At 42.9% G+C, this 15,248-nt stretch overlaps 1 protein-coding gene and 1 long non-coding RNA gene across 8 annotated transcripts in view; one reads left to right on the top strand and one right to left on the bottom strand.

The window, feature by feature from the left end:
* COL11A1 (collagen type XI alpha 1 chain) overlaps nt 1-1,006 on the top strand; it is a 155,893-nt gene extending 154,887 nt beyond the window's left edge. For all 7 annotated transcript variants that reach the window (XM_072128035.1, XM_072128041.1, XM_072128037.1 and 4 more), the window contains one exon: nt 259-1,006. In XM_072128035.1, the coding sequence (XP_071984136.1) occupies nt 259-405 (147 nt within the window). In that variant the 3' untranslated portion in view covers nt 406-1,006. The remainder of the gene's footprint in view (nt 1-258) is intronic.
* Nucleotides 845-14,047, bottom strand: LOC140104476 (uncharacterized). The gene is made up of 3 exons (XR_011850334.1): nt 13,987-14,047; nt 4,340-4,436; nt 845-1,770 (listed from the first exon to the last, which is right to left on the bottom strand). It is a non-coding gene; the product is annotated as an uncharacterized lncRNA (long non-coding RNA).
* Between the last annotated feature and the right edge of the window lie 1,201 nt (nt 14,048-15,248).

Genomic DNA, 15,248 nt, shown 5'->3' with positions numbered 1-15,248 from the left:
TATCCAGTGCTGCATCTGTAGTTCTTAGCACTGACTGCTACACTGAGAATGGAGTGGTACTTTTGGCTCCATTCTCTGGTTGGGGTGTGACCATTGTACCAATGACCTATGTGCGTTAAAGGTGGATGAACCCTTCTATTGATTAAATAGTGGAATTACATATGATTACGGCAATTACAATGTTTATATCATATCAGATTACTGTGTAAAACGATTTATTTTACCTAAGCGCTAACTATTAATTACTTATTTTTACAGCTGAGGAAAGGATATGCAAAAACAGTCATCGAAATCAACACATTGAAGATTGATCAGTTGCCTATAGCAGATGTTATGATAAGTGACTTTGGGGATCAGAACCAGAAGTTTGGATTTGAGGTCGGAGCGGCCTGCTTCTTAGGTTGAGACTGGAATCTGGACAAGCAGCTTAATAAAAAGTGTAAAAAAAAATCTTCCTAAAAAAAAAGCGTCAGGCTTTGGATACCACCAGAGACGTGTTCGCCACATGCAAGTTTTGAATATGGATTGTGCAGAGGGGAAGAAAAACAAAATACATAAAAAAAAGCTCACTGCATATGAGCTACTTAAAATTTGCCAGGCGCCCTCACCTGGGGCAGAATCACATGACTTAAGCAGTTGCAAACATATGAAGGACTTAGATGTGATACTATAGAGACAGCTGTGTCCTCTTTCATGGGAAACGTTTGGTGCTGAAGAACATCCAAAAACAGGCTTCGTCCATCATAGGTGCTATTCTTGTAAAAGGGTTTACCAAATGCTGTATACATGTAGTTACTCTGCATACTTATTCTATCAGGCTTGCATGTCCTTTTCCAAAACTTGCATGTGACTCTGGGTTGAGCCATAAATCTAAGAGCTAAATTAAACCCAAAAAGGTTCCCCACTGTCTAGACCGGATGCAGTGTCTGTACTGTGCAAAATACCATGTAATACCAGTGGACTCCAACCCTTCTTTCTGACTCCAAATAAAATCCCTTTGTATATATTGATGTGGAAGACCTCTCTTATTTGCTGTTGCTAAACAAAATAAATCTATATATATATAAATATATTTACATTCTTTATATATAAAGCCTCAGGTTGCCAAACTGGAAGACAGAAATGATAAATCTTAAATTTCACTATTTTTGTGTTGCATTTTTCTTTTGCAAAATGAAACCATTTTGGTGCAATATTTGATGGTGCCAATACCTCATTCCAGGATGTTGTGACATGCATGTATATACCTAAAATAACTTTTTTTTTTAATTATTATTTGTGGTCGGGGGAAAATGTGTATTAAGAGAACTATTTCTGTATAAGATATTTGTCAATTTTGTGTGAAGTCATTGGTCAGAAGCACGTATGTTTAAATTTATGTATCATCGAGGTTTGTGCAACTTCTAACACGTAATATTAAAACTGGACGCGAAACAGTCATGTTATGTATTTGTTCAGTGTTTAAAAGAAAACCTTCTAGCATTTTGATACCAGACAGACAGTATATATGTTGATATGTGCTGGCTGCTATTTATGTTGTAGCTATTCCGAACAGACACAGTAATATGTTGGTCAGCAAGTCACTACGTTGTTGAACCCATGAATAGCTTTCAGATATTTATGTACACAATTTTGTCAAGGTCATGTGATTCTACCTGGTTGCTTAGCAACATAGGAGGGGCTGCTAAAAACGCCAGTTAATTTGACATCCAAATTTTTTACTTAGTCTTCCAAACTTCTTGTGGTCTTTTCCTCCCATTCTGGTTTTAGCTGGAAAATAAAGATAAAGATTTTCACATTAAAAGTAAAATTCTTTTGTAATTATTTTTCATAATATATGTAAGACTTGAAAATTGTGTGTTACTCTTTCATAAATAAACTGTTAAATTAATTGGTCTTAGATCCTACTAGCTCATTTTCCCATGACATTTAATTAACAGGATATAGAATAAACATTTTCTTTTTCTTTTGCTGTTGATTTTTTTTCTACAAAAATGTTTCTGTCACCTCAGAGAACATATGAAAATGTCATCAATAAATTCAAGTCTTGTTTACGTAAAATGTTCATTTCCTTTCTTAAAAGATATGCCGGGTCAAACGTAACAAAACAAAAATCCCTTTATTGTAGAAATTGTCACCTTTGTCAAGTTGTAGAAAATATGTCTTTCTCATAGCAGAATACCACTGCTGCTGAAATCTACCATCTAGAATCTACTCACCTTCGTAGATCCAGAGGTAGATTTCCCAAGTCAACCTCATCCATAAAGATCATTTGTTATGCCTTGGTGTGCAGCCTATTACTTTCAAAACTTTATTTTATTTATATGCTAATTAGCTGTAGAGGCTACCCGGGTCGTGGAGTTCCCTGTCTTCATTAAGCTGGAAGCCACTGTGCCTCAGCGTGCCATGCTGTCACATTCAAACGCATCACATGCAGGTGGGATGATAAAGGATACTCAGAGCATGAGTCCCCTGTTGGCTTCTCAAAGCTGGTGATGCCACTGGGAGCCACTGTGCCATGCTGCCGTGTTCACAAGTGTCATAGCCATGATGGGGGGGGGGCTCTGCAAAGTCTACTCAATGCGTGGAGTATCTTAAGCCCTGGGATCTCACAGAGACTACTCCCTGCCATGAACAAATGAACACAATAAAGTTTTAAAAGTATTAGGCTGCACATCAGGATATAATAAAAGTTCTACAGAGATGAGTCTGACTTCGGAAATCTACCTCTGATCTAGAAGTAGATTTCATATAATAGATTTTCTTTAAACTATATTATTGTAACAGACAATATATTGGTATCATCCATGAGTATTATATTCTACTAAGTTCAAAATGATAAGGTCTATGATGTGCCCAAAACTCTTCACTGATTTCTGATCTCAGTCTCCATCGCAGAACTACTTCTAATAAATGTCTTGGTTAAAGGAGTCACAATAGAATCAAGGAGCCACGTCTTGCCTAATGTAATATTATGCTATAACCTGCACCACTTCTTACTGCAGGCTTCAGCTCATACAGAGTTGCAGGGCAGGAACTTCCCATTCTGGCCCACTCTTAAACTGGGAACAACATCTACACACTACTCTTTTGGGATGGAGTCAGCTTAGAAGCAAAATATATGCAATTACTGGCCATGAACCAGGAATTGAGACTATTTCAAGGCTTGTAGACCTGAAAACTGGCATCCTGGCTCTAATGGTCCTGAAAGGTTGTCCCAATATTTCAGGACCATTAGTCGACAAAGCAACCATAGATAAAATACTTATTGAGCTAAAATTTGGCATATTCTTCCATACTGTATCCCTCTAGCAGTAGACCCAACCTTGGTTCTAGACCCCAGATACGGCAATTAGCACTTAGTGGAATGATTTATATTCAAAAACATATGTAACCATTTTTATTCCAAACAAAATTGACTTTGAATGAATGTATGTTAAAAAAGATATCAAATTGAACAATGACTTATTATGTAAACATTATTTTTATAATTGAACACATATATCACATCAGTATGGTCTTAGGACCTGATCATTGGCCATAACTGACTGATGTATAGATGTTCATGAACTGAAAACAAATGCAACTTCATATGAATGATTTTAAAGGGATCTGACATGGGTATGAACCAATGAAGGGTATACCCCAGAATAATTTGGTTGGCTTAACACTGAGCTGTAAATTGATTGTCTTCAGCGAGTCATCCAGTATGTATAGTAGTTTTACTATGCTAATACAAGTCATATATTTTAGCAAGTCTTAAAAGCTTTTAAACTAGTGGTTTATATCATTTATTCAAAATGACTTCATTGAATACTAAAGAGCCACCTTTTATGACCATCCACTTACAATAAAGAATCAGAGGAGTCTTTCAGCCATTTTACCTGGAAATCATTTTGCATATTATTATCCTGCCTCCAGACACATCCTGTGTGAGTCGAAATAGGGACCAGGAGCACTTCACAACAATGACTGGGCCTCCATGAGGGACATTTGTTCAGTGCTGCACTGCTTCAAATATGCCACCGATATGGCCAGCGCAGATGGCGCCATTATCAGCTTTACCATTACCATCTTTTTCCTGCTACAAAAAGCTCTCCAGGCCATAGCTGAGGATGTAATGATGGCAGATAAGGAAGATGAGAAGTAACAGATGCCAGGCCAATCTACACAGAGCCTCCCAGGGAACAGTTTTGGAGCAGGAGGATGAGGACGAGTTGGGTGACACCAAGATCAGCTCAGAGGTGTCACTGGAGTGGCTACAATGTGGAATGCCATGTTATCTTTAAAGGAGATCAACCAGTTGGAAAAAAATTTTAAAAACAATACAAATACTCACCTATGCTCATCTTTATCCTGATCCCAGCGCTTGTCTTCACTAGCTTCATCTTGATCCCAGCACTTGTCTTCACTAACTTCCTGCTTGCCAGGATCACCTAGAAAAGAGACATAATTAGCAGCATGGGACACTGGGACGAGATGTCCGGCACTCCGGGCTGCACATTTTTTCGGCTTATTTTACCGTTATAAGAATGACCAACTGTGTCATCCATAGTGCCTTTTGCCACAGTGAGAGGAAAGGATTGTGGTTTTCCCATTACTTCTTTTAACGCATAGAGAATAACTGTGCTTGAACACCCAGAGTGACTTTAACCACAGTGAGTAGAAAGTTTTGTGGCTTTTCCATTGTTTCTTTACTCCACTATATAAGTAACTGAGTATGAACACCCAGAGCATCTTTAAATTCCGTCACATAATTTTCAAAAATTATTTCTTTATATTTTTTATAAACATTATGTTATTATTTTGAGCACTTTCCCTAGTCCTTTGTAGTCATCATTAGGCCCATTTTACAGCCATTTTTGGGTATTAAAGTCCAGGTACCCATCAACTTCAATGGAGTTCATGTTTTGGTGAAATTTCAACCAGAAGTCCAGGTCCTGAATTGAATATTGTCAGATGAACCTGTTGAATCTGAATTTCAACCAGGCAGCTCTATTAATGATTGATTTCTATGAGGGTTCAGGGAATTCTTTGTGACCTATGCGGATCCTTGTATTATCTGCCGCCATATTTATAATAGAGGTGTTACCCAATGTAGTGATCCTATTTGTGATGATAATAAAATTTCTTATTAGAATAGAATGTCAGACTATTTTAAGACTTGGCATTAGAATGATTTGCTCCCAATAATTCAGATTTAAAAAGCTAGAAAAGAATTTACAACAATAAAAAAGAAAACCTCTAAAACAATCCCCAATAAAATACACCATCATGGAATTACTTACCAGACACAGTGGGGGATATTTTATTTTACACACGCTTGAGAAAGCGTGTGTACACGCGAAACGGCCCGTCGCCTTGGCGAGGCAGCTCCTCACTCTGTCCTGTCACCTCTACCAAAATAAAGAAGTGTTTTTAACATCATTCTGGTGAGTGCCACATTTTCCTCTCTTTTTTTTGCCTCATTTGTCTGCGTATATTGAACGTGCACCGTGGAATGCTTTGATTTCTCTATGCCCAGTCTCCTGCCTTTGGTCTGCAGAATGTGTTTGCCAAGTTTGGTGTGAGCAGTGCCGGATATTGGCCTTTTTTTTTTTTCTCCTCTCCCTCCTGTTATTTTATAAAGTACATACCTTCCGCTAGAAACAGATTTTCAGTTTGACCAGGGAAATTTTTTTTTTTCAAATTCCCTGTCCCATGTACAAATCAACAATATATACTTTGGAACATAAACGTGAGTTTCCCTCCAGGTTGATAAAAGCTTCATGCTCTCTTCCACAACATCCAACAGCCTTTCTATATATATGTTATAGCATATCTTCAGATCTCTTTATCAATCCTGGAAACATCTATCTCTGTATTTTGCTTCAGAGCATTACTCAGAGATGGAAAGCATTAATCTGCAGGCTTGTTTCCTATCAGTGTATCAAAAAGGCTATAAGACATCTCAGGCACAGCCCTCACCTCTAAAACCTGACATTGACAAAATATTTCATCTTGGAGAACAGAAGATACTAGTGATATAGGAAGAAATGTATATACTGTATACATTATCTATACACAAAAGGTGGACCAGCACTGCCCAACAATAACCACTGATCAAAACATGCCAAAATATGTAATCAAAAGCCACAAAAAGAACAGAGGCATTAAATATAGATCAAGCAAATAATATCTTTATTAATAGAAAAATACACCACAAAACATGCTTAAAAACCTTTAAAAATTGTGAACGAAGTCACAAATGAATGACATCCTCGGGAAAGTGCTCGACACATGATAATGTGCACTGTTCCCGGAACTCCAGCTTCCCCTACTGGCCACAATATAGTATACAACAATGTACAGAAATAAATATTATAAATGGTGAGCTAATCAAATCTTTTGACAAGCCCATACGAATGCAGGATAACAACAAAAAGAGGGGTGAAACACAATAATGGATGGATACACAATTCAAGGATCAGCAGGGGTCAGGAGGAAGCTACCACGAGGTAGCAATACACGTGGGACATCTATCCCCAGCACCCCGCTCTCATGGCCTGAGCATTTAGGTATACAGCTTTCTTATTTGTACATGGTTTTGTGCTGATCCCTGAATTGCGTGTCCATCCATTGTGCAACTGCCCCTCATTTGTGACTTTGTTCACAATTTTTAAAGGTTTTTAGGCATGTTTTGTGTAGTATTTTTCTATTAATAAAGATATTTGCTTGATCTATTTTTCATGTGCAACATCCCCCACCGGGGCCTAGCCCTTGAGGTGAGGCCTGGAGACAGCTGGGGCCCGCGGTACCAGAGTGGCTGGCGGTTGCGGCCTAAGCACGCTATTGTCACGGTGCTTGGTACGGGGAAACCGGAGGGCTGTCCTACAGCCTGGCAGGTCTCCAGCAGGGTGGTGTTGGCAAGAAATGATGAGGGAGAGGCTGCTATAGCGGATCTCCCTGGGGCAACCCCTTAATGTCCCGAGTGTGAGTCTCTGTGTGATGGACAGGGTGCCGGTGATGAAGGCAGCCGTATTAGCAGGGACCAGACGGAGACAGAAGTTGAAGAAAACAACTTACAGTTCTTTATTTGAACCGGCAGGAACCGCAGCAACGTGCCTTTAACAGGTAGATGGAGTGCTGAGATGTGAGTTGGAGGGAGCCTCAGGAGATAGTTCACCAGCCTGGATGTAGAGGGCAGGCTGGGAGGCAGCTGTGTCCTGGTAGGAAGCTTCAGCTTGTCCTGTAGGGCTTCAGGTATCACCTTTAAAGGTAAGATGATACCCCTTTCCTCACTACACTAACTCTAGTCTTAGACTCTTCAGAGGCAGGGGCTAGGCTCTTCCTGCTCTGGTATGGGCTGGACAGAGATTTCTCACTCACTCACTGATCTCTAGGATTCCATACTAGAATAATCTCTGAAAGAAGATCTCTCTAGACTCTAGAACATTCCTGGCCAGGGGGTTTTATTACCTTCCTTTGGTCAGGTGGTGGCTGCTCCTCCAATCACATCTCAGCTCACAAAGCACAGGATGTAACACATATCATTGGACAACAGCATCTTGCATCATACAAAATACTTAACCTCTGCCTTGCCAGGCAGGATTCACCACTGCAATACCCCTATGTCCTATCAGGACCATGTAGTGTAATGTGATTACACGCAGTTGGGACGTATTCGCAAACCCTCCCTCGCCATTGTATCGGCGAGGGTGTTGCATACCCCGGGGGCAATTGAAAGAGCCGCCCTCGGCTCGACTACAGATGTCTTGGGGGGGCAGAGGTGGCTAAGGGCACTTCTAGGAAGTGCAGGCTATGTGAGGTGTAGGGACAAACCGCCCATGGTCCTGGAGACAGGCACCTGGGTTGGTGTCGGACTAAGACAAAACATATAGCTGTATGACAGTTGGTCGCTGACGCCATTAAACCGAACTGTACATTAGGAAAGGTGTGGTGTCATGTCCTGTAATCCACTCCTTGCACCAAGGCCTGTATATTTGTTGTATCAACACTTCTTCCCTGGCGGCAATTATATAATGTGTGTATATGCATTGCGTTAGCATATGCGACACGAGTACCTCCTGACTGGCATCCTTACCCATAGTATGAGTGGCATCCAGGTGCTAACTCTGTAACACCCCCGGTCCCCGTAGGACCCGCAGTTTACGGACTACCCCCATGTGCAAACCTCAGTTTGAGGGATCAGGTAGTGGTCAGTGTTTTACAAAAAGACGGTCCGACACAGCCACACTACAACCTGTAAAGCCTATGAAAGGGTTAATGCAAACTACTGGCATATATGACAGTGTGCAAACATTTGGTAAGATCACATTGGCGTAGGAGCCCAATGGGTACACATCTTAAAACGTTACAAACGTTACAGAGGTAGGCTACTCAGGGTAGCAAGGTAGCAAATGTCTCTTTTCCTGCAAAGGAAAGGCATGGAAGTGCAGACATAATGTCCGTACCTAAAAGGAAAGGCATTAAGTGCAAAATAATAATAAATTAAGTGGCAACTTTTCCTTGGAGTTGGCAAAAGTCTCACAGAAGGTCTCTAATGACAAAGTCCATCTTCTGGGTACAGCCCTTGATGTGGGGAAAAGTGCACTGAGAAGCAAAGGGTCTCCTCTATATGCAGAGGGACAGAATCCTTTGAGGAAGGGTGCTATCATAGCACATGACAGTGGGCAGTTCAAGGAAAGTCTCTTGACTGAGATAAATAAGGGTAAGAGTCTCAGGACAGTTTCTGGCTCTTTAGGGAAAGGACAGAAATATACAATATGTACAATGGACATAGTACCTGGAGAGGGCTACAGCCCTTCAGGGGTTAGTCTGCATCGCTGGGTTCTTTGGAGACAGGATCCAGCTCCAGCAGGGAATCCTGTGCATCCTCAGCGGGAGTAGGTGCCGGCTGGGGACACCCGGTGGCAGTAGTGGGTACTGCAGGTGCAGCAACATCCTCCGGACCTTCAGGGGGAGGAGCGCTGTCGCCCGGGGTGTCGGCTGTTCCAGCCGGGGGCTCAACTGAGCCAGGGACCACAGAGGGGTCCAGAAAGAAATAAACAGGGACCTGCGGCAGCGCCGCAGCTCCTTCCAGCTCCGGTTCTTCCGGGGCCGGGTCATCACCCCATTGGTAACCGGCAAGGGGAGATGTGGGCCTAGACGGAACCTCCGGACAAGGTTCGCTAGCCGGGATGTCTTTTCCCACAGAAGAGCCGCGGGACCTGGCAATACTCCCGGCAGGGGAGACAGTGGGGGTGGCGCCCTGGATCATGCCCGGCCCATGGATGGCAATGGGACCCGTACTCACAATCACCGTGGATGGAGCATTCACGTGGGTCACCGCCCGGGGACTCGCAGCCGAGGAAGAAGAGGTGTTCGGGGATTCCGGCCACTCGTCGTCCTCATACCAGTCGTCATACGATGGGTAGCGGTCCTCATCGGAGTCGGGGATCCGGATCACACCAGCCGCCCAACGTCCTCGGGGCCCCTCCTGCAGGGAGAATTCAATGCACTCGCCTGGCTTCAGGTTGTGCTGGCTCTCTGGCAGATCAGGCCTCTTGACAGACCAGCGGGGAATAAATACCTCCCGTCCGGTGTAGTCCTGAGTGGCGAAGCCATAGCCACGTTGTTTATCAAAGAACCGGACCATGCCGGTGGTGCGGTTCTTTTCCACCCAGGCTCCAGCTGTAGACCGGCCGGCCATGTAGCGTTGGGCCTCCTTCTCGCGGCGTCGCTGCTCCGAGACAGCGTCCCGGAGTTGCTGGCGGGCTGCCTCACCTCGGCCTCGAGGCTGCGGAGTTGCCGGTGCTGGGGCTCGTGGCTCCGGTGCAGGCTCGGGTCTCCGTGATGGTCGGGCAGGTGCCGGAACAGGAGCGGGAGCAGCCGGAGGATCAGGAACCATCACAGCAGGGCTAGCAGGCCGAACAGCAGGGACAGTAGGCCTCGGAGCAGGTGGCACAGCAGCAGTAGGCCCAGGCGCTGGCTCAACAGGAGTCGGGGCCTCCCCACGTGGCGCCTCCACGTGGGCCTGCGGTACCGGAATGGTAACCGGGATAGGTACGAGGAACCGCCCGGGTGGGACCTGGTACTCCGTCACCGTCTGGACATACCTCCGGGTGACGAATGCTTGGGTCAGTCCTCGATGCAGCCGGTGCCCAGCAAAGGGCCTCCGGACCGGCAGCGCAGAGACCACCACCATGGTCTCCAACACTTCAAAGAACTCAGGACGCTCCACAGGAGGGAAGGGCGGAGGACCCCACATGATGCTGTCCTCACTGTCCAAAATCCACTCGAGTTCTGGCGTTTCTCTGAGGCGGGGCAGGAAGTCCGCCTCGAGCCAGTAGGGAGGAGTCCAAGTCCTTCCCGCCAAGAGCTGTGGCGGGCTCTAATTTTTCCTGCGCCGCAGGAGGCGGGGTTCGCGCCATTCGCGCGTGGGCGGAGTTTGGTGAGTCATCTGGGTTTCCCGCCACTGAAGGTTTTGGCGGGCTTGAATTATTTGCTGCGCCACAGTTTCTGATGTAAATTCTTCAGGCGCGGCAGCGCCGGATGTAGCAGAGCTGGTACAGTTCTTGCAGGGATTAACCTCTTGAGTGCTGGAGCGATGCTCGACAGCACGTGGCAGCATTAACACAGTTCAATCCAGAAGCACACAAATACTTGGGCCTAAACCCGGATGGCAGCAGGGTTAGGCAGCACAGTCTTTTTAATAAAGGAAAGTCTTTAATGCCGTAATAAGGCACAGAAGTATCAATCCTGTTCGTGACGCCACTTGCAACATCCCCCACCGGGGCCTAGCCCTTGAGGTGAGGCCTGGAGACAGCCGGGGCCCGCTGTACCGGAGTGGCTGGCGGTTGCAGCCTAAGCACGCTATTGTCACGGTGCTTGGTACGGGGAAACCGGAGGGCTGTCCTACAGCCTAGCAGGTCTCCAGCAGGGTGGTGTTGGCAAGAAATGATGAGGGAGAGGCTGCTATAGCGGATCTCCCTGGGGCAACCCCTTAATGTCCCGAGTGTGAGTCTCTGTGTGATGGACAGGGTGCCGGTGATGAAGGCAGCGGTATTAGCAGGGACCAGACGGAGACAGAAGTTGAAGTAAACAACTTACAGTTCTTTATTTGAACCGGCAGGAACCGCAGCAACGTGCCTTTAACAGGTAGATGGAGTGCTGAGATGTGAGTTGGAGGGAGCCTCAGGAGATAGTTCACCAGCCTGGATGTAGAGGGCAGGCTGGGAGGCAGCTGTGTCCTGGTAGGAAGCTTCAGCTTGTCCTGTAGGGCTTCAGGTATCACCTTCAAAGGTAAGATGATACCCCTTTCCTCACTACACTAACTCTAGTCTTAGACTCTTCAGAGGCAGGGGCTAGGCTCTTCCTGCTCTGGTATGGGCTAGACAGAGATTGCTCACTCACTCACTGATCTCTAGGATTCCATACTAGAATAATCTCTGAAAGAAGATCTCTCTAGACTCTAGAACATTCCTGGCCAGGGGGTTTTATTACCTTCCTTTGGTCAGGTGGTGGCTGCTCCTCCAATCACATCTCAGCTCACAAAGCACAGGATGTAACACATATCATTGGACAACAGCATCTTGCATCATACAAAATACTTAACCTCTGCCTTGCCAGGCAGGATTCACCACTGCAATACCCCTATGTCCTATCAGGACCATGTAGTGTAATGTGATTACACGCAGTTGGGACGTATTCGCAAACCCTCCCTCGCCATTGTATCGGCGAGGGTGTTGCACATGCCTCTGTTCTTTTTATACGGTATACATTGAGAACAGACAAGGCAGACAAAAAGCTTTTTTCACATGCTTCATTACTATAATGCCACCTATTCTCCAATGACAACTACTATGTCCCTTGTGGGACAGGGAAGGATTTTATTCAAGTGAGGAATATTGAATAAATCCCATTTGTAATTCCCACTTTAATGTATAGTTTCACTTCAGAAACTGAAGCCATTGACATTGAAATGTTGCATGAAACTTACCACTTGTATCCTCATCCATAGTATACAGATGGTAGTTTTGTGCACATTGCCTTAATTTTCTTAGGGATTATTTAAAGGACACCAGTCAGGGTTGTTTGGGATAGTAAATCGTCCACAGGTTCTAATAGATTCGTGGTACAGTGTTCCAAATCACCCGTTAAGTAGTCCCCCTGTGCCAGTTAGTAAAAAAACCTTTATATTTACCGTACCTCAGTCCGGAGCTCCCTGAAATATCGCAGTGAAGCCAGCGTACTACAATCCCACTTCAATTAATTTTTTTCATAGTGGGCACAGAAAGACTTTTTTTTACTACAGCCAAACTTGTCACAGAGTGGGGAATCTATCTACTGGAGTTTAGTTGATGATTCTAATGTAACATGTACATCAGGGTATCCCTTACCTGGATATGCTATTTATGGTAATGTTATACAGGACTGGTACTTTTGGACCGCTGTAAACAATAGGTTCCCATTGATTGAAATTGCTACATTGTGCAGAAACAGGTCAGATGGAAATGAAATTACCAGGGTAGATCCCTCTAATTTGAAGTTCCCAGATATCTTTAATTGGTTTTCCTCCTGACTTCTCCACATAACTACATGCAATCTCTAGCTTATCTCAAAAAGTTCAGGTTTGATCAAATTTGATCATGATCCACTGACCCCCTTCAACATTTTTTCAGATTCTTATTGGCATCCCAAAGTTTAAATTAAGCCTTTGTGTAACATACCATTCCCCACGGCTGATTGGCTGAGTAGTGTATGTAAATTAGTTAACAAGTAATTTGTAATTGCTACATTTTTTTAATAATAAATTAATTTGACATTTCTATAACTTTATAAATCATGGCCAGTTGTGGATGTAAGTTACTATATATATCAAAGGAGCAAGGCCTACTTACATCTACGGTATTTCTATTCTTTTATCATGCATTCAGGTACATTTTTAATGTTCAGGTACATTTTTAAGGAGGTTTTTAATGTTCTTGAAATTATTTTTGTAGCTCTTATTGTCACATGTTGGTAAATGTGAGCATATGAAACAATGTTTCCACTCATAAAATGTCTACTATACACATAATACTAGTTTGGGGACAGAGTCATAGACCTCTGTCTTCATCTTCCTTTTACTAACAATGATAAATGGCTCTGTGTCTCTGCCTCCATATGTTCTCAGGAGTGGAGGCAGGAATCCAGGTAAGTCTCCTCCTGTGTCATCTGCAAGTTATTTTTATTAATCACAATAGCCATAAATCATTCTGCTCATGAGTCTGTAATCTTCTGGATTCTGTTTGCCTTCTGATTCTATGTCACTGCTGTGCAGATAATATTGGCTGGGTTCATCTACATGTTGGATTATTACAGAATTATTACATTTTATATATAGTCATTGTTCTTCCAATATCACAAAAAGCAAATAATGAAATTAATGTTGACCTGACACAAATTCAAGTTATGCTTTGTTCTATATATATACACAGATAAATGTAGGAAGCTAATAGAAATATGATATGAGGACTCCATGAGAGGGGGTTTCACACACAAAAATTAAGTTATTTTTAGGCCCACTTTTATGTAAAAAATGTAACTATATATAATATATATATATATATATATATATATATATATATATATATATATATATATATATATATATATATATATATTTAATAGCTGTAGATCCCAGCGCTCAGCTATCACAAATAGAATGGGTTATCAAAAATATTTTATATGTTTCTATCTCTCTCTATGACCCTCTCTGTGTCTCTCTGTCACTGACTGTCTCTTTCACTCATAGTTTATATGGTTGAAAAAAGACACTTGTCCATCAAGTTCAACCACTGGCCGTCTCTGTCACTGACTGTCTCTTTGAGTGACTATCTCTGACCATCTGTTTGATTACTGTCTATGACTGTCTCTTTCAGTGACTGTTTCTGACTGTGTCATTCAGTGACTCCCTCTGACCGTCTCTTTGAGTGACTGTCACTGACCATCTCTGTCTCTGACCTTCTCTGTCTTTGACGTCTCTTCCAGTGACTGTCTCTGACTGTCTCTGACTTTGTCTAGGAAGATTTATCAGAAGTGTCTGAGAGCAGAACTGCTCTAGTTGGCCATGGCAACCAATCAGAGGTCAAGTTTCATTTTCACAGCTGTTTATAAAATTACAGCTGATCTCTGATTGGTTTCCATGAATCTTCACCTACCTCAATATCCCTATCTATCTTTCCTCACACATAAGCTTTTATACTCATTGGGGCAGATTTATTAAGTGTCTAAAAGTCAGAATATTTCTAGTTGCCCATGACAACCAATCACAGCTCCCCTTTAAAATATTCATGAGCACTGTTAAAATGAAAGCTGAGCTGTGATTGGTTGCCATGGGCAACTGGAAATATTCTGACTTTCAGACACTTGATAAATCTGCCCCATTGTCTATATTAACCAATCAATGCTCAGAGCTCATTTTAATGACCTGTGGCATAGCAGCAACCAATCACGGCTCAGTTTCTTACTGTCACAGTAGAAGCAACACACAATGGCTCCTGCATATGGTTGTTAATAGGTGTATATTAGAAAGCATGGGGTGAAAAATTTGCCTCAAAACCTATTCTAAGATGTTCCATGAGTCACAGAGAGCGGCTGTGCAAAATTTGGTGATTGTAAACGCGACGGTGCAGATTCCTTTAGCGGACACACACACTCACTAAACTTTATATAATAGATTTATATAGTAAAATAGAAAGGCAAAAGGGCTCCAAAGGGGGCCAGTAAAATAATATTTCATTACTTACTTTCAGCACAATGGAACAGTATGTCGTAGGTACAATAGCTGCTGTATAGAGATAGCTCACACCGGACTTCGTTGCTTTTTCGAAATTTTTCCAACAATAAATATTTGAATAAAAAGTGATCAAATGTAAAACATAACAAAACTTAATAAATTTGTTATCTACGTGATTTTTTGCCGATCCAAATAATATAGGGGAAGTTTTATGTGGACCGCAGAGTGAAAGCAATTTGGAATTTTCTTGTAGCTTCCAAGTGTATTGAATGGAATATTAAATCACAAGCATGGGAACTGGGATTATTATCTATACCTATCATTACCGACTGTCTTTAACTGCTTATGTCTCCAGCTCTTTATCTCACAGAACCACAATGTGATCTGGAAGATGAGATTTATATCTAAAATAACACCAAAAGATGGTTTGTTGGTACCAAAGAACAGAGGATAGTGCCTCTGAATTGATACTTCACTTGCAGCCTCT

The sequence above is a fragment of the Engystomops pustulosus genome, chromosome 10 (genome assembly GCF_040894005.1).
Source record: "Engystomops pustulosus chromosome 10, aEngPut4.maternal, whole genome shotgun sequence".
Classification (NCBI taxonomy): domain Eukaryota; kingdom Metazoa; phylum Chordata; class Amphibia; order Anura; family Leptodactylidae; genus Engystomops; species Engystomops pustulosus.
Note: the sequence above shows the minus strand (reverse complement) of the source record. Positions and strands in the feature narration are given on the sequence as shown.